This window comes from Gavia stellata, chromosome 21, assembly GCF_030936135.1.
Source record: "Gavia stellata isolate bGavSte3 chromosome 21, bGavSte3.hap2, whole genome shotgun sequence".
Taxonomy (NCBI): domain Eukaryota; kingdom Metazoa; phylum Chordata; class Aves; order Gaviiformes; family Gaviidae; genus Gavia; species Gavia stellata.
Window position 1 is genome coordinate 16,628,545 of NC_082614.1, and position 26,594 is coordinate 16,655,138.

At 47.0% G+C, this 26,594-nt stretch overlaps 1 protein-coding gene across 1 annotated transcript in view; it reads right to left on the reverse strand.

The window, feature by feature from the left end:
• Positions 1–26,594, reverse strand: part of TTC28 (tetratricopeptide repeat domain 28) — a 195,634-nt gene that overhangs the window by 22,675 nt on the left and 146,365 nt on the right. Inside the window, exons 8-14 of the mRNA XM_059827937.1 lie at positions 18,481–19,822; positions 17,574–18,097; positions 15,967–16,076; positions 15,525–15,654; positions 14,885–15,103; positions 12,669–12,834; positions 4,878–5,018 (exon numbers count right to left, since the gene is read on the reverse strand). Coding sequence (XP_059683920.1) covers positions 4,878–5,018; positions 12,669–12,834; positions 14,885–15,103; positions 15,525–15,654; positions 15,967–16,076; positions 17,574–18,097; positions 18,481–19,822 — 2,632 coding nt within the window. The remainder of the gene's footprint in view (positions 1–4,877; positions 5,019–12,668; positions 12,835–14,884; positions 15,104–15,524; positions 15,655–15,966; positions 16,077–17,573; positions 18,098–18,480; positions 19,823–26,594) is intronic.

A 26,594-nucleotide genomic window follows, 5' to 3' on the forward strand; every position in this document is an offset into this window, starting at 1 on the left:
TGCAGTGGTCTGACAGCCTCAGGACAATGGATATATTCATCAGGCCTGTCATTCTGCAAGCCTTCCTAGAGATGCAGCCCCGAATCCGCATTCAGGGCCTTGACACACTCACAAAGGTGGGGGAAGCTCCAGAAAGCATTCAGATATGAGCTCCCTGTGGATGCTTTCAAGGATCCACAATTATATCCAGAACCCACCAGTGGCTGCACAAAACCCACAGACCACCCAGCACTCTCTGCTTGTGTGGTCTGTACTTGGGCAGCTACAGTGCTGCACCCCGTATGGTAGAGAACCAGACAGATAAGAGACTCTTCAGCCACTGCTTTCCTATCTGCCTTCCAAAGACCTTGCTTCCTCCCGGGCCAGCCAGCATCCCTGGTACAACCCTACTCCTCTGCTCCAGACACATCAGCTGCTCAGTTCTCCAGGGCAAGCGGTCAGGCCCCTGAGGGCACTAATTGGCTTTAATGACCCTGAACAGCCTGAACTGGGGCTTCCACCAACATGGCCTGCCCATGGGCCCCTGAGCTCCATTTAAGCTGGGGCCTGGGCCTTCAGTCTCTGCTTCAGCTATGCTGCAGGTATGCTGTCTCCAGCTCCACCACAGCCCTGCCTGTGCCTGCCCATGAACACTGCCGATCCAGGGCCGTACCTGCCCACTAACATCCCCTCAGACCTGCCCCCTCCTGATAGACCTGCACAGCCATCAGTGGGCTGTGCCTGACCCCAGTTACCACCACCAGACCTGATCCTGACTTGTATGCTTGCACACCTGGCTTGACCTCAGACCTGCCTCATCACCAGGCACTTGCCTGATGATCTGGTCTCTTGGCTGACTCTGGCTGCCATTATCCAGGTCTGCCCTGCTCACTTCACTGGGTTCTGTGGGACGGGGTCCTGCTGGTGTGGCCCCCTGCCCTGCAAGCTCTGCTGCTGCACCTGGCTCCTGGCCTCCCCATCCATTAGGGAGCAGCTGGTCCTCGCTGTGCAACAACATAAGCACAGCCGATAGGGCCAAAATCAACACAAAGGCAGGGTCCCCCACCAAGAGGAGAGGGGAGGTATGCTCAGACTTCACATTATGGTCACCAGGATGAAAACCTGAGCAAAAAGAGATGAAACAGTATCTTGGCGATAGCCACGTTTTTACTGCTGCTGAGGCTCCATGTGAATTGCAACCACCTTCTGCTTGATTCCTCTGGATGGATTCATAGAGACTTTACTCTTACTGGGGCACTGAGCTTGCTCTGGAAATCTCCAACTATGCTTGTAGGACTGGCCATGGACCCTGAGCATGCTGACTCTGCTGGAAAAAACCCAAGCTCTTTGCAATCGTAAGGGGAGCTGGGAGATAGCAAAGGCCTTGGCAGAAGTGAATTTGCATCTCAAGTTAATATTGCTCCTTACCTCCCAATTTGCGTTTTAGAAATTCTCACCATGCTGCATTGCAAAAATTGCCCTCAAGGAAGTATATTTGCCCTTCGAGCAGCATCAGGGCTGATTCTTAAGTTCTCTGCAGGTACATGGAAGAAGGACAAACTGTATCCCCATGATGGTGGAGAGACCAAAGAAAAGGTAAGGGAGCTATATTCAGGTACAGGTAGTGATCCAGTCCCTTGCTGGAGCAGAAGATGACTAGCAAAGAGGAAATCAGATTTTAATTTGGAAACCCAACAAAAGTCTAAAAGCCCTAAACAGCAGCAAAAACAGAAGCTGCATAAGATATGAGCAACTGGGACTATCTTGGGGGCTATATCAGTGGCACCCACAGCTTAGAGAACTGCGGCCCAGAACTAAGATCACTGCAGTGTCCCTTCAGTGCTTCTTTCTTCCCAAAAGTCCATTTCTTCTCAGAAGTTCCTTAAGTTAATTGCCAAACCCCCACATTTTTGCTTTTCTAAGCAGAACTGCCAAAAAAATCATACTATTCTCTGCTTAAAAGCCAGGTTACCTGACGACAGCAGCCAGAGGGCACCCGTCCCAAACCAAGGGCTTCCTTTCAGTCACCCACTCATTGCCAGACATGGAGACTGGGTGGCTCCAAACAGTCCCAGCATCTCCAGGGCCTCATCTTCTAACATGGGACCTTAACAGCATGTGCAATTCCTGTGCGTGAGGGAACTTGCACTGGCCCAAAGCCATGCAAACTCCCTTGAGGATCTCCAACATTCATGCACAAGATGCGAACATGCATTCAGGCCCCACATGAGGAATGCAGAGCCTGCCTTGGCAGTAGGGAAGACCAGCTCTTATTCTCAGCTCCAAGCAGGCCCTACTTCTCTTTGTTCCCTGCAGTGCAGAAGCCAAAGCAAACAGATGCCATACCTTCAATCACTGCTTGTGAGCCACAATTTTACCATCCTCTGAAGCACTACAGCAGCAACAATCCACCTAGCATTGATCCACAGCTACATGAACTCACTCCAGTACTAGCTGGCAGAAAAGCCATTGCACAGAGGAGGTGAGCTGGAGCCTGAAGCTGCAAGATCACAGCTTGTACTCTTGCTGACCATTCAATTCTGTTGCTTAACCAAAGTCTAAGAGCTCACAGTTCCTTGTTAGAGGTCTAGGCCAGTGCACAGAAATGCTGCCTGCTCCCATTTTATTTCTCAGTCTGCACTCTTCCATGCAGATTTTCATCTGCTTCCTTCCTGAAGCTTCAGGGCTCTTGCAAGGATGTTTCCTTGTTGTCCCAAGCTCGGTGTGCTGCATGCTGTGAGCCACACCAATCTCCACACAGCTTAATTATAAAGAACCACACAGTGTAGCAAGAGGCCAGCTAATGCTTTCTACTGTGCCATTCTAGACTCTGTAGCCTCCAGTTTGATCATCTATGGGACTGGAGCGGATATTAAGTACAGGAGGTATTCAAAGGCTTGAGCAGGACCACAACATCCACTCTGAATTCAGGGCTCAGCGAGCCAAGTGCGAAACAGATGTGGCAGCATTAGCTCTGCCACTAGAGTCCGCTGGTACGCCCCCACCTGCAGGCAAAAGCTGGTCAGGCAGGCCATACAGCAGTGTCTTCTCATTCTCTTCATCTCAGTGCTCATGGCAAGAACGTCAAAGACATGGCTGCTTCCAGTGCTCCTCCTGATGCTCTTGTGAGGGTGCTTTTAATTAAGTGCCCAAGTTGCCCCATCCCTGAACTCCTAAAAGCTGCAAACTAGTTACCTGACAAGGCACCTGAGGTAAGCTCCTGGATGCAGGTTCAAGGTAATGCACTTGGCTCCTATGGAGCAGAAAGACATAGATGGTGCATGGTCGGTCTCTGCAGTGTTCCTGAGAATTAGCATTCCCTGGAGCAGAATCGGATCATATTTTTCCCCTGTAATCAGAGAGGCATTGTCCTGTCCTTCTAAGCCTGATGAACTAGCAAAACATCACAGCAATCCTGGGGATCTGTTTGATCCCAAACTAGCAAGTGCTCATAGTTCATCATCAATGCAGCAGCTTGGACAGATATGCATGTGGATTCCGGAAAGAAAAATAGGCCAGTTGTTGGTGCCAACAGGCAGCTCCCAGTGCTGTTACAGCTCACAAGCTCCAGTGATGGCTCACAACACTGCAGGCTGATCACATTTTCTTTTCCACCTGAGAAAGGCCTGGGGTATCCTGTGCTCACAATCCATGCTGGAGCACAGATCTAGCCAGAAACCCTGGGTTGTGTCATGCAGCCCCTCTCCACTGGGGGAGTGGTAACACTGGAAAAATTCTGTCTTCAATTTTTGTTTCGAATGATTGCCCTAATCAGCACAGTACTGTGAAAGACTGAGACCTGATCAAGTTGTAAGAGGCAGAAAATGAGTGAAGACTGTGCTGTTAGTGCACAGTCCTGTAACCCTGGAAATGTAGCAACTTCCCAGCTAATTAGTACAACAGTTAAGATCAACAGAAATGAGTATTTCCATAGTAAGTGTGTAGCAGAGAGCTCCAAGCTCCGCACCTCGCAGACAGCAGGGACAAAACAGAGTTCCCCTGCAATTGTTCAGATAGTGAAAAACAGCACTTGGCCAAGAGAAGAGCAAATTCGAAATGGCTGCCCCTCAGGACAGAGTTATCAGTTAACAATTGGTGACAAGTCCTCACTGGCTATCACCTTAAGCCATCAAGTTCACCTAGAAACGCAACGAAGATGCCACCCCCTACGTCTCCCAAACCAAGCTACTGAGTTCTCAAGTGAAATGCATAGTCCTATCTAGGTCTCTGCCTGTGCCTGGGGTCCTCCCTCCCACAAGAGGCACAATGATGCTTTCAGTCCTTGTCCCGCCTCCTTCCTACTGAAAATTTCTTATTTCTAAAGAAGGAAGCAATAGGACCCCATGCTCTTCCAGGACCTGGCAGGGCTTCTTTGGACCTTGCATCCAATACTTGAGTCCGTAGAACAAAACCAACCCCCAACAGGCCACCGATCTGTGGAAGGCCACCAGGCACTTGAGCTCCCAGGCTGGATGCACATGCAACACTAGGCAGTAATGGATGCTCAATCCCATCAGGAGCAAGATTAAGAGCTCTCCTGAGGGAGGAAGAAATTCTCACTGCACCACGTGAACACAAAAGAAAAGGACAGAAGGGAAATGCCTACGCGCCTCTCTGCTCAGAAGGGAAGAGTGCTGCACAGTACTAACTTACGGACCTTATTCCTAAGAGAGGTGCTTAATGTTCCACATACATCCATGCTGTGAAGAATGGCTGGTTATTGCAACCGTGACCGACAGTTATCAGTTTGCTGCTCTGTGCCCCCACAAGTCAGGGCAATAGGGAGACCACAAGCAATGGCATCAGCTGCACCCTAAACTTGCAATTTAGAGAGAAGCCCATCACCAAGACGTCTCATTCTGCTTGCTGATCCCCACAGTGCAGTGCTGTATTCTCACCTGTTCAAAAGGTTGTTCCTGCTGACCATCCTCAGGAAGCCAGTTGGATCAGTCATTGAGTTCAGCTTGTTATTCATCTCCTCAAACTGTTGGTCCATGATATCCCCAGCTTCACTCTCAGTCTCGCTACTGGCACAGGCTCTGCAGGGGGAACAGCAGGGTGAAGGATTCATTGATGCAAGACAGAACAACAGCTTTGCGACAACGGTCAGCCAGTTTGAGAGAAAATGTTTTTCAGACGCCACCTCAACCAAATGCTAAAGTCAAATTTTCCCTGGATTGCATCACCTCCTCCTGTTAGGCATACAAGACAATAACAACCCCATCCCCTCCTCTTCTCCTAGGCATTCTTCAAGGTTTAAAGAGTGGCACACACTGATGGAAATACAGGACCCAAATTCCTATGCACTGCAGGTATGGACTTTTGAAGCTGTAGCACAACACAGAAAAGCTAAGGTCTGCAGGAAACACCAACTCAGCCCTCGATTTGCCTAAGAACATGTGTTAGTGCATCCTTTTCAGATTTCCACAATAATAACTCCAAGCTCTGTATGCTTCCTTCACTGGCAAAGTGCAACATAAAAAAAGGGAGCTGTGTTGTTGCTCCTGCTATACAAACAAGGAAAGCAGAGAGAAGAAAATATTACTCTATCAATGCCACTAGGACAGCAGCAATAGAGAGAAATAGAGCCCAAAATTTCTAAATTTTCCATCTCCTGACATTAATATCTAAATTATCATCCCAGTGTAGATTTTTCTGTGAAGTTGCTGTTAGCATTTTATCTTCTTTCTAAAAGCAGAAGGCAAACACAACTATTGTATGTGCATTTTTAACAACCCCTCCCCCTTCAATCTAATAAATAATTTGCATCTTATATGGCACATCACAAACCTTGGAATTTGTACACTTAAGCTAAACCTGTTATGCTACCTGCTGAAGCTGCCTTGCATCTCATTTGTGTTTCCTTTTGGATTCCTGACAACTTGGAGCCTTTCCTCAATGGCGCATTTTCCAATAAAGAGCACATGAATTAAATTAACGGACAACACGTACTTGTGCAGGTAACTAGAGCTGTCCCTATGTTGCTGTATGGACCACAGGATATCTTGTAACCATATTTCCAGGTCAGTATAATTTAATAACCTTAAAGAATAAGGCCTGACAAAAGCCAATCAATTAATGAACACTGAAATGGGGCTAGCTGAACAATAGCCACAAGGGAAAAAAAAAGAAGGGGGGGAGGAAGGGAAAAGAAAAGTCTGTCAACAGCTGCCTCCTACATGTTTTTCCTCCAGCTGCAGGCATGCTGTTTTGAGTCACACTCACAATGAGTATTGGGAGCTCCTTAAAGAGGCAAAAATCTTGAGTTCATGAACCCTAGAGAGCAGGCCACGTGCCCTCCCTAAAGAGAAAGAAGCCTGTCCCAACACAAGTTCAAGCAGCCTTTGAAGTCTCTCATACTTTATTTTTTTGCAAGTATGCATTATTTGTCAGCTTAATTAGACCAGCTGAAAGGAACCATTTCTAGCAGAAAGCAAAGGCTGCAGTGTGGAACTGAACACCACCACAGCAAAATCCTGATGACACATCCCAAGACAGCATCCCTTCCTCTCCAGGAACAGAAAATGGGAAGATGTGCCACTCTGGAGATGCAACAGTACCTATAAACATGCTTACAGCATTATGGAAGGTGATGGCACTTCAATTTGAACACAAAAGCACACAACTACAGTGCATTTAAGCAAGCTATGAACTGAGAAGTCAGAGTCAAACAAAAGTTTTCACATGTGTGCTATACATATCTAAATCCCTTTGTTCTTTCCTGGTAGGCAGAGAACAGGTTCCAGGGACTGCAGATGACAGCTACTCCTGGGGGTCTGGTGTGCTGGAGCATGGTGGCAATCAGCAATGCTGTAGGGAAAGCACTTGATCCATATGGGGAAAGAGTTTCAAAGCAGAACATGACGTTCACCCACATGGAACAGGCAAGATTTGTTTAATTCCCTGCATATAATTTTGAAGTGGGGAAAGAGCTTCTGCCTGTGATCACACCACACCAGACCAATGATCTCAGAGATAAGCATTAAACCCAGAATCCTTAACCAAAAAACATACCACTACCATCACCACGAACAGAGGAGGAAGTTGACACTACAGTTAATTAAAAACTCATCCCAGAACCTAAAGACTGAAGGAGTCCCTTTGCCAGGAGGAGGTGGTGACAAATGGTTAACGGAACTGAAAACAGTATCTGCAAATGTGTTACACGAGGCATAACTGCAGATTTCGGTTGTGTATATGCATATCTAGAGGGTAAGATTCAACCATCAACATGTGGAGATAGAGGTAACCTTGTGAATCATGCAACCCTGATGCTTTAAGAGACGGGTAGGTGGAACCAATTCGGTCTGGGTTTTCCGCCCGCCCCCCCCCCCCCCCCCCCCCTTGTCCTTCCTGTCAGTGTTCACACTTTGGAGGGAGCGATTCCATTCTCTGAGAAAGAACAGAGAGCTCATGGTCCACATGTACATACAAGACAGAACTGGATGAAGCGTCAACATCCAGAACACATTTGCAAAATCCAGGAAACATGAAGGCTGGAGGGAGTAACTTTTGACAGTTCCTTTACTAGGAATCATGCAACTCATTTTCAAGTAAGACTTGAAACACGTAACTTGGAAGGTGTGACTGAAGCTAACAGAAACAGAAGTCTCAGAACAGATTTTATGTAAGAACCCAAAAACCCTAGACACCACCACCATCAAAGATAGGCCATTTCTTAAATGTACCGTTTATATGTTAGCAATAATTTCATCATTATGATCATTTGGATAGCAGTGCTTACGTGTTTGTAGCTTGTCAGGGCTTTAATATGAAGGAAGCTACTCCCCTGTGTATGTCTGTTCACTTATGTTTCGAGTACTCAGCTGGCTGACAGACCCTTTGCTCTCTTCTCACAGTACTTAATAAAAACCCTAAACTAACGAGCAGTTTGTTACTGCTCACAGTGAAATGAATAATCCAATCACCCGTAAAAAATATCTGTTTCCCTTCAGAAAGCCACCTTTACAATCATAACAGGTTGTGCACCTTTTCAGAAAGTATAAACCCAAACTGCATCCAAATGAGACACAACTGTAAATCCAATACACACAGAGATGTGGGGATCACTGGAGATGAGTCGGCTGTCACTACTTCTTCTGATTTCCAACTGTCTCACCGTTATGAGCTAAGCACATACCCATGTCAGCAGCACGTACTGCTTACAGCACTCAGCAGACGCAATCTTGCCAATGCCCTTGTGAGATTGGTGGGTAATTTCACAAAATGGCACGCTCAGATTGAGTTGAGGACAAAGAGCGAGTCCTAACGTAAGTCCAACCTGATGGCTGACCGTAAGCTCACTGTGCCAGATCCACCATTTTGTCTACCAATAGCAGCAACTCACCTGTTCATGCTCAAAACCTGTTACAGATACTGCCAGTATTTCAGTAACACTTACAAGGTGTCTGCATTAGCCAGACTGCATCCCCAAATCCCTTGTCTCACTGGATGACTAAAGCTCATCCTCCCTTGATGGCCATACTAAATGCTCAGTGACACTCCAAAGGAACTTCCAGACTCCAACGTCATGCTCAGATAAACAGGATCAAACACCATGTTCACCAGAAGTTTTCGGAAGAGTAATATAGATTTTTTTCAAATTGTTTTGTATCTTGTATCATCACTTATGGATAATCCGTGTTGTGGTTACAAAAATGTTTATAGATAGCAGTAGAACCACCAGAAAGCAAAAGAAAATCGTTGTGCAGCTACCTCAAGGGAACAAAAGCCCTCAAGAGATAAATTAAACCTCAGACCCCATGCCTTTATCTATCTGCTATCTGCAAAACCACACAGATCACTCTGACATCGCTTCCCTCCTTGGAGACTAAGGCAGTGAAGCAGAGAAGTTTTCTTCTACGTACACGTTGCCCATCTCAACTCAGACATCTCTTTCACCTCTTTCTTATTAACTTTCCTCTTGTCTGGGAGACCAATGCATGGCTTATTTTAGGTTTTTCTTGTTTGGGGACAGGTTTACTTTCCCCCTTCTTTGCAACCTGGCCAGGTCAAATATGGCCACAAATCTGCTTTATTTCTGCAGTCTTCACCTCTTAAGAAAATGCTATGGGTTATGGACTGCAACATTTTAGTGCTCTGAAGCAGTGTCTCAAAGATTTTGATCAGTCTTCACTTTGTCACTGCATGAAGACTCTGGGAATGTACAACTTGTTTAGCTCTTACAAGATTAAGTTAATACTAATGATAACAGGGGTATCTAAAACAATCTCAAGGGATTGCAGAAACCCACAAGTAATTTATGTAGCAGGTGACTGACAGGTTTTGGGGCAGATTTCCACTAAAAGGTCGGAAGAAAACATCTTCTGTTCTTTAAGAGACTGACACAACAGTCATCCCGTTAAAACAAAAAAACAAAAAATCCAACCGCCTGAAAACACAGCAAAAAATCCTGAGATCTCCTCTCAAGCTGGCAGTGTTCCGGACAAGTTCTTTTCTGGTAGTGCAGCTGACAAACTTCTCTGTCGAAGTTGGATATAATGCCAGTAATAGCGCTCAGGCCTGAAGGCATTATGCAAATACAAACAATTATTGGGAAATGAATTCCATTCATAAATTGCATATACATGTTTAGCCAGATGCCAAGAATCTTCCAAGCAGCACACCGATATACAGATCCTTGATTTTTTTTGGTCTGGTCTTTTTTTCAATTTTAATGAGCTTTCTTGGCTAATGACTCTGACCTGAAATCTTGCTAGGCCCAGCCAGTGTCATTCTGCAGACTTTTTTCTTGACGGTTTTAGAAGTGTCACAATTCTTTTATCTCAGATGTTCCTGGACAAGCAGGAATAACGGCTGCTTTTCAGCATTTTGTATGCTTGAATGGGAACATGTTATTTCTGCTCAAGCCTTCTGCTATATAAGCCCTTGCACAGCCCAGCCTGGAAACGCCAGCCATGTTCCCCACGTGCAGCCCACAGATACCCAGCGCTCCCCTTACAACACATCTCAGACTCTTCCCTGAGGAACCACGGAAAAGGGGTATACACACACACAGCTGTTTGCCACTCCGTGTCACGGCAGCACCAGTCATACCCCCATACCCAAACCGGAGCGGGCCCAAAGCCTTCACAGTCCTGCCAGAGAAGCAGGTTATCACACAAGGGAAACGCTTCCAGCCCAAGAGCAGAGCGGACAGCCCCACGCCAGAGGGCTGAAGCAGTCCTCTTGACAGAGGGTGAGCCAGAGAGGCAACGCCATTTCATTGGTGCGATTGTCCCAGCTCACGTCTCTCGCAGCAGCCTAAGGCGGAAGAGCTGCTGTCTCTTTCGGAGAAGCTGGACAAGAGCATCAAGGCTTGGCCAGGCCTCAGAGGTTGCACACGAAGTGCAGTGCTGATTCCTGACTCGCAACCCAGTGCTTGTACTAAGCAGCTTGGCAGTGGCTCTTTGAAACAATTCTTCAAGCTGGCCCAAGCCCAGAATCAGGCTCCAGGAGCAGGAGGCCAGGCTGGGGAGCCCAGCGCACGCATTCCCCGGACTAGCAATGCCAGAGCACTGAGAAGCAAAGATAAGCCTGGCACGGCACACCACCAATTTATTAGACAGAGACACCTTTTCCCAAACCTTCACAAATCCAGCATTTTTTCTGGTACAGGAAACAAAAATAAAAAAAATCTTAGGCAGACCTTTCTTTTCAGTTCCCTAAAGAAAGGTAAAACCAGGAAAATGCGTCACCACAACTTGAGCCCATCCTGCCTTGCAAACCTTTCAGGACACATTCAGCATCCCAGCATAGACATGCATTCTTTAATTTACTTTTAAATCAGTGAAAACAACAAAAGCAATCTACCAGGCCTGAGTCAGAACCTCTGATGGCTTCCAGCTCCCTTCCAGCATCCGATGCTCCTGTGAAGGAAAAAGCATGGAAGGACAAACTGTCTGTGCTAAGCACACATGTTCGCAGCCCTCTCAGAGCTTCAAACCCAGCAAGCTGACTGCAACCAATTTCGTTACTGGTACTGGGGACATAACACAACCAAGTGTCATGTTCTCCCTACCCCAAGGAGAGAATTAATTTGTCTGTGAGAGACTGGAGCAAGCCCTGGGGAAAGCAGCTAGGAAATCTTCTACCATTCTGCATAGTTGAAACATCTAATGGGAAACTTCAGGCCTGGGGCTATGTTCTTATTTCGATCTGATGGAAAATTCCCGTCCTGTCAGATTAAGGTGTGAGCATCAAGGGCAGGAAGCTGAGGACACTGCTGGTGAGCGGACTACAAAGCACATCTTGGTTTTACTGCAGCCTTCTGCACAACAATGTTCTAACGTACACCACTGCAGTGTCAGCTATGCAACTGCATTTGCTGCCTACGGTAGCTATTACAAAAGATGAACAAGGATTAATTCGGAGAGCTGAACAGCTTCCCAGTTGCCCACAGAACCCTGAGCACAAATCGATTCAAGGATCAGTGCCATCATTTCCTCTTTCTTGGCCAACATCATTACCTGGAACACCAGGTTCAGGAGTGCACTGCTCCCGCAGACTGCGAGTCGCGCACAGAGAGCGACCTGCAGGGTGGTAGCCTCTAACACAGGCTGCTAATGGCTCATGAGGGCTGGGGCAGCACTGTTAGTGCTGTCACCATCAAAGCTGGGCAAGGAAGAGGACATTTGTCCACAGCCTCGGGGACTCAAGAGTGTTTCACTCACAAATCTCGGTGCTGCAGAAAAACGCAGAACGGTTTAAAAAAAGACTAAAACACGGTATAACCTAAAACAGCCAGTGCCTCTACTGACACCAGTTTTGGGGGCTGGTTAACAAATGAGCCAACACAGACACTTAGAGCCCCCTTGCACTAGTAGTAAACTAGACCTGCAAACTGCCAGTGTGTTACTAACCCACCCAAAGTAATGCAATCTATGACTACGTAGTAAGCTTCAGTTACAACAGCAAGCTAAACTGTCACCACATCCTTTACCCGGTATGCTTCATTCACAAAGAACATATGAAGACAGGGACATCCCCGACACTGCTTTTCAGACAGAAGCATTCAGAGAATAAATACTTGTAAATATCAGCATAGAAACTATATTTGTACTCATCTAATCAATAAATCAAATCAAATACCAAGAGAGATCATGAGATTGAGTATAAATCAGCAAAAAAGCCTGACTTGTGATAAATCCATAGGATAAAAAAAATGAGGAAACATAGTTGTGGGACCTATCTGAGTAATCGATTGGAGTAAGGTTCCTCCCTCTGCTGAAATTCATCAGACAGATTTATTCACTGTAAATAATTTACTCAGCTATAGCCACAAGGGAACATATTTGGAAGGGGGGGTAGAATTCCTATGGCATTTGCAGTTTCTCATAAGTAAACCTTTGAAAGGGAATTAATTACACTGAAAACTGTTAAGTAGGATGAAGTCTGCCCATATACAGTCAGACATGGCATCTGCCTCCTCATCTAATCTACAGATTCATTACCCAGCCTGTGGGTTCAAACCTTATTTGCATGTGCATATAGAGTTACTTGGCAGAAAAATAGCCATGGATACAAAAATAAAGCAATTTTTTTGTTGCTGCAATGAAAATTTGCCCCTACCCTGACTCCCAGTTCTCAGACTTCTCAGTCCATTAGCTCATCTCAGACTGTTACAAATTGCTTTCAGGTGGGAGAGCGGGAACCAGGATGTTAGACAACCCCCCCGCCCCGCAACTTACCGGGTATAGTAGGAATCCACACCCAGAGCCTCCCGCACACTTGAGATGTACTGTTCCAGCGCAGAGTTTGTTATTGTTTGCAGGGTCATGCTGTTGGCTTCGTGGAATCCCCCGGCATTTTCTGTGAGGCTGTCACCCAGATAATACTCATGAAATTTCAGAATTCCTGCAAGGTACCAGAATCACAAGGTTATTTCTGCAGGGCAGGAAGAGTGCTGCCAGCAACTGTCTAGGAAGGTGGCACAGACCGTAGGATTTGGCATTTCCAGTACAACTGGGGCAAAGCATTCCATGCCATGTCTCCACAGGGCTTTTCCAGCATTCTGTATTACAGCCTTGCTTTTAAAATCTGGTTTTGTACTTTGCACATGATGGCTCAAAGGTAAGAAGGCAGAGCAGTGCTTTTATGAGATGCTCGGAATGCATCTGCTATTGCAGCAGTCTCATACAAATTATAAACCAGATCTTTCATACAAGCAACTACCAGAGTAGTTCGCATTTCAATAGATGCACATGAAAAATACCTATTAATAGCCTCTGATCACATAAATTGAACACAAGGCTCAAATGCTGAACAAAAGTGTTATTACTACAGCAGAGCTTCCTCACATCACACAAAGATTTTTTTATTTCAGTCATATGCATGAAAATACATTATATACAAAGAAAGAAAAAGATGGATTAACGCATAGTAAAATATCAAAAGACAGCATTTCACAATGGGTAAACCAGATAGAGGACACTTGCTGTTTTGTTAAGAATTCAACTATTACAGCAGATAAAACCTTCCTCCACTCAGACTGGCATATACTTCCTGATACAATTAATTCTACAGCCTGTGATCAACAGTAAAAGGCTGCTCTGGATGCCTTGTTTGCCTTGACAGCATAAATTATTAAACCAATTAAGAAGAGTGGAGGAATAAAGAATAAAGCAACTACTTCTCCAGCAACAGCAGCAAATACAGAATCAGCGAAGAGGCTCTAAGGGTACCATCTCAGTGGGATAATGAGGATCCTGGGTGGCCACTGAAGCTACTCTCTCCATCAATGCTAATGAAACAAGAAGAGGTCACCGTGGCTGGGCTGCAGTCACTACTGAAGAGCTCCCCAGCAAAGCTGCTCAGATGGAAGCACCACAGTCCCTCTCCTTCCCAACACCTGATAGTGCCTTCAAGGAGGCAGTCACAAACCCACGTACTTGAAGAGTGCAACTACTTTTCTGCAAGACCCAGTCTGGGCAAGGAAGAGACTGGTCATGAAGCCTAGTGGCAAATGCTACACTTCTGATACATACAACTTTAGTAAGCTCAGCTTGATATTAATACTATAGAATTACTAGCATTTTACCGTGCAAACTACAGGCCTGAAGAGAGAATTAGTGACTGGATGCATAGCAGGACAACACCATCTTACACTTATACATGCAACACTGCAAAATGCCCCCCCCCCAAAAGTATCTTCCAGTCACTGTTATCCCGTCTGAAGTCAGGCATGTATGAATGTTTGCTTCCTTTCCTGAAACGTTTTTGCTCCAATCTAAATAGTGCTTTTTATCTCTTTAGCTTTGTCATGGTGAAGGGCTGCAATTATTAAATTATACCCAGAAAGAACTCATGAAAATTTACAGTCATCGCTTTATTAGATAATGAACAACAGCTGTCTGCAAAAAGCAATCCTCTTCAAATTAATCCTCCTTGCTCCTCTGTGATAAGTGTTTCCACATTCCTATGAGGAGAATTCAGAGGATCAGGCAGTTCAATGGCATATCAGGAAGCGGAGACACGCTTCTGTTTTCTGCAATCCACTTCAGTAAATAAATGTCAAAAGCTTTTGGAACGATAAAGCACAGAAATATAATTAAAGTAGGGATTCTTATGCATAGAAGATTCTCACAGAGCCAAGATACTTGGAATCTCATTACTGCTCTGCTCTGCCCTGTGGGAAATACATACAGATTGGAGGTTTAAAAAATGGAAATATTAAACACGTGAAACATTTCCATCTCCAGGTAAACATCAAAGCCCTGAATAAGCACTTCTATGTCATTATTGCTGTGGTTATGCCAGTCTTCAGTCTATTCAGCTCTAAGGCACTAGATGGAAAGGATTCCCTCGTACATTCACTCTCATCCCAGATTCATTCCTAGCTACAAATGGTACAATTCTCCCTTTGCAAGGCTTGTTCACAGGTTCCCATCTCCAAAAAAGACCTCACCTGCCCCAGGAGCCAGCAGCCAGCTGTACAGATAACCTGCAGCCAGTGAGTAGTAGAGAACAAGTCCCCTCTGGCCATTCACTGTCTCCAGGACCTGGTCAATGGTCACTGGAGAATAGGGATCAGAGTCGTGCTGCCCAGTCTGGCGTTCCACGAGCAGGTCAGCAAATGCCCTCGTTCGTCCTCTCTCTGCTACTGCCAAAGCTTCATCATGATGACCTGAAAAGACAAAGCCAGACGTGACACCAATGTGGTCTGCAGCGCAATGCGCAGGAACAGGGACAGCTGCTATCCCAACCCAAACTAAAACCTGGGGAAGCAGGGTCAGAGCACTTATTTCTGGAAAGAGTAGTCTCTGTGCTGGAACACTGTCCCACAGATCATCTCGGCTGCAGGCAGTAACAAAATGTATCAGAAAACGAGCCACAGAAAAGCAAACGAATGGAGGAAGCAAGAAAGAAGATCCAAAGGTGCCTGAAACCCAAAGCAGGAGACCCTTATTTCTGTCCTGGCAAAGAAACACTGCTGCGTCGGACAGATGAGGAGCGAAGGATGTATCATGAACTGCCTCCCCACAACTTCAGCTGAACTCTTGGCCTGAGTTTGGAGTTCAGACTCAGCGTATGATGGCATCTCTTACCGAGACTGACAAGTACTCGCTGCAGGGCCTGATAGGAGGATGTCTGCAAGTCGAAGAGTGACAGCTTGTAATCTGTGCTCAGCTGCACCTCATGTCGGATGGTTTCAAACAGTGCTGAGGCCCGGTACAGCTGGGAGGGAAAATAGCCATGGTGACTTCCTTACAGACACAGCACAAAGCACTGGCTGGGAGAGCAGGAGGATTGGGAGCCAACATACCCTCAGGCAGGGGATGTCTGTCTCAGACAGCCCCTCAGGATGGCAGTATCCTGGCAGAGGGGAGGTAACTTTGGATGGAGCAGTAAGGCACATGGGCCTGAGTTGGCTCAGTGCATTACACACCCTCCCCAGGAAGCACCAGACATCTCCTCTCCTGAGGACAGGAATGACCCCAGGGGCTCAGAGGACACAAGCCTGCCAGCACGGGGCAGACCATGGTATACCTGGTGCTGAGATTCCTCCAAGTTCCCACTCGCCCAGAGGGAGAGGCCAAGGCCATGGCGGATTTTGGCTTCATCTTCTCTGCGTCCCAGCTGCTCTGCCAGCCTCAGTCCTGAAAAGGAGTCAGAGTGAGAGAGGGCCAAAGGGCAGATGGGGTTTTGGGCTGTCGGCTGAGGTGGGCCCCAGGCCTCCAGGGCTCCTGCAGCAGGCAGAGACAGCCACGGAGCTGCCAAGTGGTGGGATGCCGAGCAGGGCAGTGCCAGCGCTGGGCAGCTGCTGCTGACACTCGAACCGGCACCAGCATGAGAGGTGCCTCAGCAAGACAGATCATGGACCAAGAGCTCCCTAAGTGAGGTTAAGGTACAGTCCCCTGAGTAAGCCCCTATGAGGAAGTTTGACTTTTAAACCTTAGAAGCCACACAAACAAAATCACACTGAGCTGCCAAACACTGCCAGAAAAGACAGCTCTTGCCACATTACTGGCTCTTTTCCCACCAGCTCTCCCCAGCCTTCTGACAGGCTCCGCATGGTTTATGTACTGAGGCAGAGGAGAGGGCAGGGTCCTGGCCTCAACGACCTGGAGCTTGTTTCACTTCCAGCTGCACCTTCCGTGCCATCCCCCCTTCCACCACGCTTCCAACCTCTCGCCTCTGTGGGCCCTGCTGACAGCAGGGACACCTCCTTTTAGGCACCTCAGGTTTCCCACAGACTGGGGAGTGGGGGCTCTGGCCACAACCATGCAGCTCAGCAGCAGCTAGCATTTGCAGGCTTTTCAGGAATTCTGCGTCACACCAGGACAAGGAGCTGTATTTAATTTCTCCCGCTCCAACTTAATTGAATTCCCTCAGCATACTGGAATCTTGCCAAGGTCAGTTTCAGGAAAACCAGACTAACTGATGTAATTAATCCTTCGGCTTCCAGCTTCATACACTCCAGCTACGCTGCTCATCTCCTCTATCAGAGCACCACCACCTTGAACAGATGCTGCTTGCGTGCTGGAATCCCTTGCAGCAGCACAAGTCACAAGCCAACTTGTTTTCACTCACAGCTTAGAGGACACTCATCCACCTAGTCTCAATCCTCCTAGAACACAGAAGAAAAAGCCAGGTGGCTATCAGCAAGGCACACATGAGTTTGAGAGCTGCCCTCAGGATCAGGAAGATCCATCACAACCTGACGTTGTTTTCCCAGAGCCAGTTCCTGGTATGCAGTGCTATTTATAGAGAAGGTTTACACCTTCTAGGCTCAGGCACAAACAAGCTTTATAAAGAGACTCTGACAGGTGCATTCTGGATTCAAGCTCAGAGCTAGCTGAGACTCCACCAGGAGGACACAGACAGTGCTTTGCAACACTTTGTCTGCAGGACGCCAGGAAGGCTCTGATTGACATGGCATGCTGACCACAACAGCCCGCTTGGACAGCTACTCACACAGATACTCAACAATAGCTATGGATGTCTGCAAGAGCCTTTTGCATCAAAGGCCACTGTCAAACACATCCTCTTAGTGCCACACTCACAGTACCTCACTTCTCTTCATGTCTTCAGGCCTCCCTCCTACCTCCCCACACCTACCACTACATGCTGTGTTGCACAATTCAGCCTCTTACCTTCCTGCAGGTACATCACAGCCTGAGAGTAGTTCTGCAAGGCATGATGAGTCCTCCCCAGGCTGCTGTAAGACACAGTTTTGGCTACAAGGTCATTCATTTGTGCCGCAATGCTGAGGTGCTGCTCCTGATAAACTACTGCCCTCTCATAGGTGCCCAAGGACTCGTAGGTCAGGCCCAGGTTCCCATAGGCCCGGCCTTGGCAAGTGGGGTTGTTGGTCTCCTCCGCAATCTGCAGGTCTAGCTGGTGATACTGCAGGGCTGTGTCATACTCTCCCATCTGCTGGTAGACCCCACCAAGGCCGCAGGCAGCATCGCTCTCCAGAGCTCGGTCCTTCATCTCTCGAGCAATGTTCAGCTGGCGCTCCAGGCAAGAAATGGCTTGTTCGTAGTTCCCCAGCTGGCTGTGCAGGCTCCCCAGCTCTCCATAGGCCTGGGCTTTGTTAAATGCCTCCCCCAGCTCATGTGCCACCACAAGCCTCTTCTCAAAGCACACCAGAGCCTGCTGCAAACTTCCCATAGCCCTACAAGGAAAGAAAACAACAGCATTTATTTTGCCAGTATTTTCTTTAAAGATGTTCTGTCATTTCCTCTAGAGGCCAGCTCAAACCTTTCAGGCAGGGACAAACACTCCCCCCAGGAGACATCCCCGGCACCTTTGAATCAACCTCCTCCTCCTGCCACACTATAAATTTCTCTTCCTCTCAAGGCAGAGCAACATCAGCTTCATTATTTGAGCCGGTAGCACAGTCCTCAGCACCCAGAGGACTCTGTTACTTGCTCCTGTGCCACATCCCCATGCATGTGTACAATGGCCACACAAACGCACCCCATCAGTAACACAATGCATCCATTTGTACTTGTACTTCACTGTCTGTCATTAGAATACATATTCAGTGCTCCTTACCTGTGCCCACTGCCCAAGCCCCGGTAGGCCTTTGCCTGATCTTGCATACGGTTCAAGCTCTGAGCCACAGACAGGTACTGTTCATAATATTTTATAGCTTCCTCAAAATCTCCCAGAGCCTCATAACAATCTCCCAGGTTCCCATATGCTCGGCCCCGATCTAACACAGATTCATTTCCACTGAGCTGCTGCAGCATGGCCAGCTGCTGTTCAAAGTAGCCAATAGCTTCCTCCATGACATTCATGTTCATCTTGGTAATGCCCATGTTACCATAGACTTGAGCTTCTATGCTGGGGTCCTTCAACTTCTGCCCAAGCTCCAGCTGTTCTTCGTAACACTTGAAGGCCATGGTGTACTTCCCAAGTGACATATACACTGCAGCAAGGTGACCATGTGCTCTGCATTCACCCGGCATATCTCCCAGCTCCTGGTACACCTCCAGCTCCTGCGTGTGGTAACCTAAAGCCTTGTCACACTTCTGTATCATTCTGTATGCAGAACCCAAGGCTGCATAGGCACTGGCTTCCAGTCTCCTGTCTTTAACATGATGGGCTAAGCTCAATTGCTGCTCATAAAATTTTATTGCACCATTTACGTCTTTTTTACAGACAAAAATATCCCCTAAGTTCCCTAGAGCTCGGAATTTGGCCTGGGAATTGTTCAGAGACTGGGCCAGCGACAACAAGTACTTTTGACACTCCTCTGCTTTGCTGAAGTCCATCAAGGCTTTGAAGGCCAGGCCCAGGTTGCAGTAGGCTTTGGCTTGGCTCAGCTTGTCATGAAGATCCTTTGCTAAAGCAAGATCCTGCTCGTAGTACTTAACAGCTTCCTCGTAGTTCCCAAGGCAGTAATGGGCATAGCCAAGGTTGTGGCAAACTTTCCCTTCCCCTTCCATGTCCTGCAGCTCTGGAGACAAGCGCAGGTACTGCTCGTAGTAAGGGGCTGCCTGCACATACTCTCCTCGTGAGCAGTGGAAGTTGCCCAAATTGCTGAGGGCCCGTGCTTCACTCTGGATGTCTCGCAGCTCCCGGGCAATGTTGAGATGATTTTGGTAGTGCTGCAGAGCACGGTCATGGGCACCCAGCGCTTGATAGGCAACTGCTAAGTTCCCGTGTGTAGATGCCTGAGAGGCACGGTCATTTACTTCCATAGAAATCTGCAGCTCCTGCCGATGGTACTTGACAGCCTGGTCATACATGCCGAGAGCATTATAAGCGTTGCCCATGTTGCCATAGGCCCGGCCCTGGGCCGCATAATCGCTTAGCTCCTGAGCTATGGACAGATGTGTCTTATGCAGTCGTAATGCAGTGTCGTAGTCCCCTTTCATCTGGTGAATGATTCCTGAAAAATAATGGAAACGGGATCAACAAAAACATTCCTCTGTCCTAACAACCCTTCTGCAACACCTTGCCATGCCAGGACTTCCCTGCAGCCCAGCCCTCGGCGGCTCATGGCCTGGCCCTTTCCCCAGGCTCTCTACACCAGGGAGCCCCATCCCTTCCCCACAGCACCCTGATGTGTCCCCAGCACAGCTGACGTGGCACAGCCCTTCTCAAGTGGACTGCTTCCTCACTCCTAACAGGCAAATCCCGGAGAAGGTTTTATATTACACATGAAGCACACATTCACAACAACTGGGCAGTTTGGCCTTATAAAATTCCCATTTTCTTTTTTAATTATGCTACTTTTTTTTTTCCATCAGTGATAGCTGGTGACTCCAGAGCTCATACTCAACACACTGAGCAAGAAAGCATTTGCATTTGCTTTTCAATTTCAGTCAAATCATCCTGTACTTGTTATGAGACATGGGAACAGGAGCTCTGAGTCTGCTAATGTTACAACTTATGCTTCAATTAAACTCTGTGTTAATAATACATGTGGCTCCTTTGCAAACACTCGTCAACAGGCCTGGAGATCCAGGAGCTACTGAAGGAGGCCCTGTAAGCACAGTTACCTGATCCTGCAGATTCATCACAGTTACTTGATACCTGAAGACAACTTCAGGCCTTTCCCTGCCCCTAAAAGAAAACAGCTTCCAACTTCCATCTCCGTATCACAACCAACATGTTGAGGGGAAAGAGATGTGGAGGATCAGGAGACAGTTGCCTTCCCAGTCGTTGGCAAGCGCAGCATGCTGTGATCAGGCCCTGTGCATCAGCCTCCTCTTGGTTTGTACTTTTAAAGAGAAATTTGAAGACAGAGGCTTTCCAAGTAAGCCTGGAACACATGGGCTGAAATTTGCTCTCCCGAGGCAATTTGGACCTCGCAGATTAATTTTTTAAACTCATGTAGGATTGAAAACCCAAGTTCCATTATGTCAGCATGAAACATTCTGGATGGATTACCTGTATTTCTATCAAAGCAAATCATTCAAAAATTCTGCTCGTATTCCTACTAACATGAGGGTTAAGGAGAAGGCAATTTAGAAAACATGGGCAGAACAAAACAAGATCAAAACAGCAAATGCTTGGCTGCTGATGACAGTTCATCTCTCTCCCCCTGCCCTGCAATTGTGATCAAAGCTAGAGCTCATGGCAGGAGGGACTGGCTCCCTGGTGTCTTAGTCCAGCTCCTGGCCAAATCCCTCCTCAGCGCCAATGAGCCTGCGGCTCTAATTGATCAGCGTTAGCTATTGCATCTCTGGCTGATGCATGCTGATGTTTCCCCCCTGGTATGACGAGGGAAGGTGGTGGCAGGAAGGATGGGATGAACTAAGCTAAGTGACCCCACATGAGTATTTTGGCCCTCCATCTCCTATCTGGAGACACGGCTAGTGCTGGGGCTCAGTGGACAGCCACACTGCTGCACACAGCAGAGTGCTCACAGGAAAGACCACCGATTTCTGCAGAAAAAACACAAATTACAAGGGGTGGTACTGGATTGGATACAAAGCTAAGTAACTTAGAAACTGCAAAAACAGTCCCTGTGAAAGCATCCCATTGCTTCAGAAACTCAAAAAGATGGTATTAGCTAAATCTCTCCCCTGGAAACAGCAAGAGGTGTCCGAGCTGGAAGCAGGCAGAATCAGCACTGCCCCAAGTAGCCCATGCTCCCAGCCCTGTCTCCCGAACGCTGTGTCCCTCCCAGCCAGCACCTTGGGGTGCCTCAGCTCCAGCGCAGGCAGCCAGGCCCTGCCCAGCAAGAGGTAACGCAGCAGGCCCCACCTTTGAGAAAGCTAAACACACAGCTTATTGAAAACCACCTCTGAAAACCCAGGGTTTCCAGAATAAGGGGACAAACAAGTTTTTCCTAATCTCTTACTGCCAAACGAACAGACTTCTCAAGGAGACAAGACATGCTGTTGCTTTCCACCAGCACCACTCTCCATCTCCTCTGAGGAATCAGGTGTTGGAAAGCATTCACCTTGAAGTGACAGTAAAAGGGAGAGAGAGGACAGAACACAGGCTAAAAATAAGTTTGAGTTCAGCTGACTGCCTAGATAACTTGTTCTTTGATGAGATTCCTCTTAATTAAGAGTCAGAAAGCGTAAAAGAGGACAAACCTTATTAAAAATTTTTAGTGGTGACTGGCACAAACAAAGGGAGTGCTACTCGAGACGTACTGATGAAACCCAGTTAAGAGCATGGCTGACACAGAGAAGGATGGGATTATTATGGAGGAAGAATTGGACAACCTTGTCTACCAAAGCAACAGGAATGGGGTGATGAAAATCAGCAGTAAACTATGCAAAGACATGCACTTCAAGACTACAAGGGCAGGGAGTCATCAATCTGGAAACAAGAAGGGAAGGAGCTATCCAGTGAATTGACATATTTCCAGTAAAGAAAGACAAATGCGATTCCTGTTGGACACAGAAGGGTTAATCAATTTACAGACCAATGCTGGTGTATTCTCAGAGGGGCATCAACCCCAGAAATTATTTTCACCATCAGAGTGCCAAGGCTCCAGAACAGCCCTACAGTAGGATAGTGAAGCAAACAAAACATTACTGTTAAAATGGCACATGGTTAGTTTATGCATCATGGCATTAGAGTTACATGGCATGTGCATTAACACGAGACTGGATTCAATGCCTCAGGAGGCATCTACCACTTCTCTTAGTTTAATGATAGATTCCCCTGGTAACTCCAAGCTTCTACAGCTTTTCTGGGAGAGTATCTGAGACAAGCAATGACCACTCATGGGCCAAGGAATTACACCGGGAACATGGACATCCCTTATTGCTGGAGCACACATTGCCTCCCTGAGTTGCAGCTTGCACTGCCATGGTGCTGCACAGTCCACAGACCATTTGCTCTTAGGCCACCCTCCCAAAAATGCTTACATCACCAAGTCATTACATCACCAATAATAACCAAGGCAGAAGTGGCTGCTGCAGGATGTGAATTCAGAACTCATCAGCAAGACTCTCTATAAAAGCACATTCATACATCATTTCCTTATGCTTCATTAATCCCAAGTGTGTCATGCTGAGAAATAAAACATAGCCTTACTTCTCAAGGAATAGAGTAAGAAAAATGTCACCAAGACACTGCCAGGAGCTACCAGCCACAACATGATGAGGTTTGCAGATGCCAACAGGCTGAAACACAGAGTAACAGGGCAGGCAGAAGGAGGACTGGCTGGAAGGTCAGACACCTGGAGGAACTCAAAATATCATGCAGATCTTTCCCACCACATGGCTGGAAACACCCACCCACCTAGATCTTACAGAGACTACAGGGACACAGTCTGCCAGAGATGTATGGGCTCCACAGACTGGCTGCTAGTATCTACTGAGCCTTGCTGCCCTACCACCTGGAAACAAGAGCAATCACCTAGTTCACTCCCCTGCTGTATTGTTGCTACTCAGTGGGTTCCCATCATCCTTTCTGTACAAGCTGCCATCCCTGCCCTAATTTCCAAGCATCCTGCTCTGTCTCCCTCCCATCAAATGGCAACCGTGTTTTCCCATCCTCAGACAATCCTCAGCTATACACTTAAAAAAAATTCTTGTCGAAGCCAAAGACAACCTTGGCCCTGCACTGCAGACATGCAGGTTGCTCTGAAGGGATGCTGACTCTACACCTTGCTACTAGATTCATGTATGTTTTATCTGCGAGCCATGACAAGCGTGAGCTGTTTCACATTCTTTCCCATGTCCTGCACAATGCAAGCTCCTTAGCTGCAATCTTTGGCAACAAAACAACTGCAAAAAACAAACCAGATACCTCTTAGAAAAAAAGAGAGGCTCAATTTGGGCTGCAAGGAATTCTGCTCATCTGGAACATGCAATAATTACTTTATTAAATATCCATCTCCCCAAATCTAGATCAGTTTCCAGGCTGGTATCGTAGAAACCAAGATGCCACCCAAGCAGGTCTGGCCTGTGATTTGGTGCTTCTGCTGTCCACATGGCACTGAGATGGGAAAATTTAGGCTGAGAAAAACAGCTGCAAAGCTGCCTGCCTGCTAGAGGTGTTAGAGCAGTGTGGAATACAAGTTCCTGCTTTTAGCACCTAGTACATTAAAAAAATATATTAAAAGATAATGTCAGGAGCTTGGTGTGAAATCCGTACTTTAGCTTACGATTTCTCTTGTGTCCAAAAAATCCTTCTAAATAGCTCTTGTACTAGTGTATCTATTAGCCATTACAGTCCTCAGGCCAGAGCACTGCTGTGTGCAGAGTATAAGATGCTTGATCAGGCTGAGGTTCCTCAGGCCACCTGTGGATCACCAGCCTTAAGATGTGAATCCTACTCCTGTCACAAAGTTCCTCTCATTATTTTTTCATCTCAGCTCTCTTACCCTCCTTGGATCAACAGCTCTGGTAGCACTGGAGATTATTTTGGCAAATACTCAGCTGACTTGACAGAGAAGGGAAAATCTTTGGTATCCCAAGGTCATTTTGGAGGCTCTAGCGAGCAGACAGGATGCCACAGCACAGCCCCAAAACTTAAGCGCCCTGAAGAAACTCGACTTCACTGTGAGGAATCAGAAAAGTCAGTGCACAGTGGTCACCATTAAAATGCCATTGACAACTTAGGAGCTGTGTCCACAGGAGTGGTGGATGAAAGACGAGGATGCTAGTGAGAAGTCCTATGCTCACTGTCATTACCTCTCTCCCTCCACAAGGAGGAACTTGCAACGGAGGAAGAGTGTCGGGGATGCTGACCCAAACCAACTCTCTCCCACTGCCACTTCATGCTATACTTGAGAACAGGTAAGAAAAGGAGTATCTGGGCTGGAGATAATAGGAATTCCTGCCCCAGGACACCAACCTCTCCTGTCCCATGTGAAGGAGAAGGAAAGTGGAAGAGGAAGATGGCAAGTCAGACACAGAGCATGGCTTTGAAAGGCAAACGGCAGCCAGAGAAGTAAAATTCATACTAGAGGTTAGGGCAACAGGTTACTGAAACAGCCAGTGCTGCCACTCTCTGGAGAGGCTATGGATGGAGTTTCACCCTGGATACTACGTCCACCAAAAAGGCTGCTCTCTGTCACAAGCCCTGCTCAAGCAAATTCCCAGAATTTCATCTAAAAAATTAAGGTTGCTCTTGGGAAAAGAGGAACCTGGTAAGAGACCCCACACAGCACCTCCTGGTGTGTTTCCATCGTTTGCCAGGGGTAATTACAAAGGACGGCCCAGGAAGGAAAGGTTCTGACTCAGACTCCAAAATCATCACCTACCAAATATATTCTCTCTTTGTGCATTCCTCAACAGACAAAAATGAGGTTCGTAGATGGATGGGAGATGAAGCCTTCACAGTTCTAAATGTTTTAGTCAGCCTCTTTACTGCCAAGAAAGGAGAAAAACAGTGAGCAAATGTTTACCAGGAGATACCCAGGACAAAACCAAGTAGCATAAAAGAGAACAAAGCTGTGCTCTCCTCCCCCATGGAGCCTGCTATCACACTAGTTTGCTCGAGCTGTCACCCATCTGTTGTGGCCACTTAAGGAAGAAGGATCCAGAAACACACTGTCACTTCAAAACATCAGCATTCTGACTCATTCTTACAGCTATAATCGTTGACTTCAAAGTAAAAGACAGCCTTCTGGTCAGGCAGCTAGACTACATTCTGGAATAGCACATGAAGGATACAGCAGAACAGACCCAAGACAAGAACCCAGCAGACATGAGGAGAGACGGTCAGAGATAGCCTGTACTGCCTTACATAGCGTAAAGCACCAAAAATGGCACAAATTCCATTAATTCACAAGCTTTCTTTCCTTAATGGTAAATAGAATTAGAACTGAGTAGAATCCTGTATAAGACATCAGCAAAATAATTATAAAAGTTACATTCCGCCTATGCAAATCAACGATTTTTCCAATTCAGGCAACAAGTTGGTAAGGTGAGAGAGAAAGTGTCAGACTAACTTTGGGACAGTCTTTGCAGCTCCTGTGCTGGAGCCTGGCAGGCAGTTACAGCAGAAGTCAAAGAGACCGACAGTCTCCCACTAGCATTAGGCAGTGCAGAACAACCCTCTGCATCGTGATGGGGTCACAGCTGCACCATGGCCTCCAGCTTAGACTGAGGTAACATCGCTCTTGACTGAACCTGCTCTTTCAGACTGAAATACGAACATGCTGAAAGTTGAAACAGAGCAGAAATGGTTCTGAAGGTCACCTATGTGGTGGGAGAATCACGTCCCAGCCCCCTCCTCAGTGCAGACAGGAGACTCTAACACCATCCACCGTCTGATGCATGCTCTTGCAATGCAGCTGGCTGGATGAGCATGCCTGTGAGCAGTCAGAGATGAGGGAAAGGGGTCTTGGGTGAGTTAGCTAGTCCTTCGGCAATTGGGGAAGAGATAGCCAAACGTAACCACCATTTTTTTACCCTAATTGCAAAAATGCTTCAAGAGAAATTATCTGGCACCTTTGGACAACACACCAAGCACATGTAGATAGGCATAGATGTTCTCTTGTAACTGCAAAGAGATGCTAAGCACCAAGGGAGAGACTTTTTACTGTGTTTTATTAGTATTCTGAAATGCCGTCTCTCCATTGCAATGGGAACCCTTAAGAGCTGCAGAGGCTGAAAAGCCAGCTCTCTACATGGAGCCTTGGCATTTGGAAACACTATCTGCTTTACAAAGGTTGACAATCTGAGACTTCTGGTTAAACTCTACATCTCCTTGTTGTGAAGGGCTTGATAACTTGTGACTTG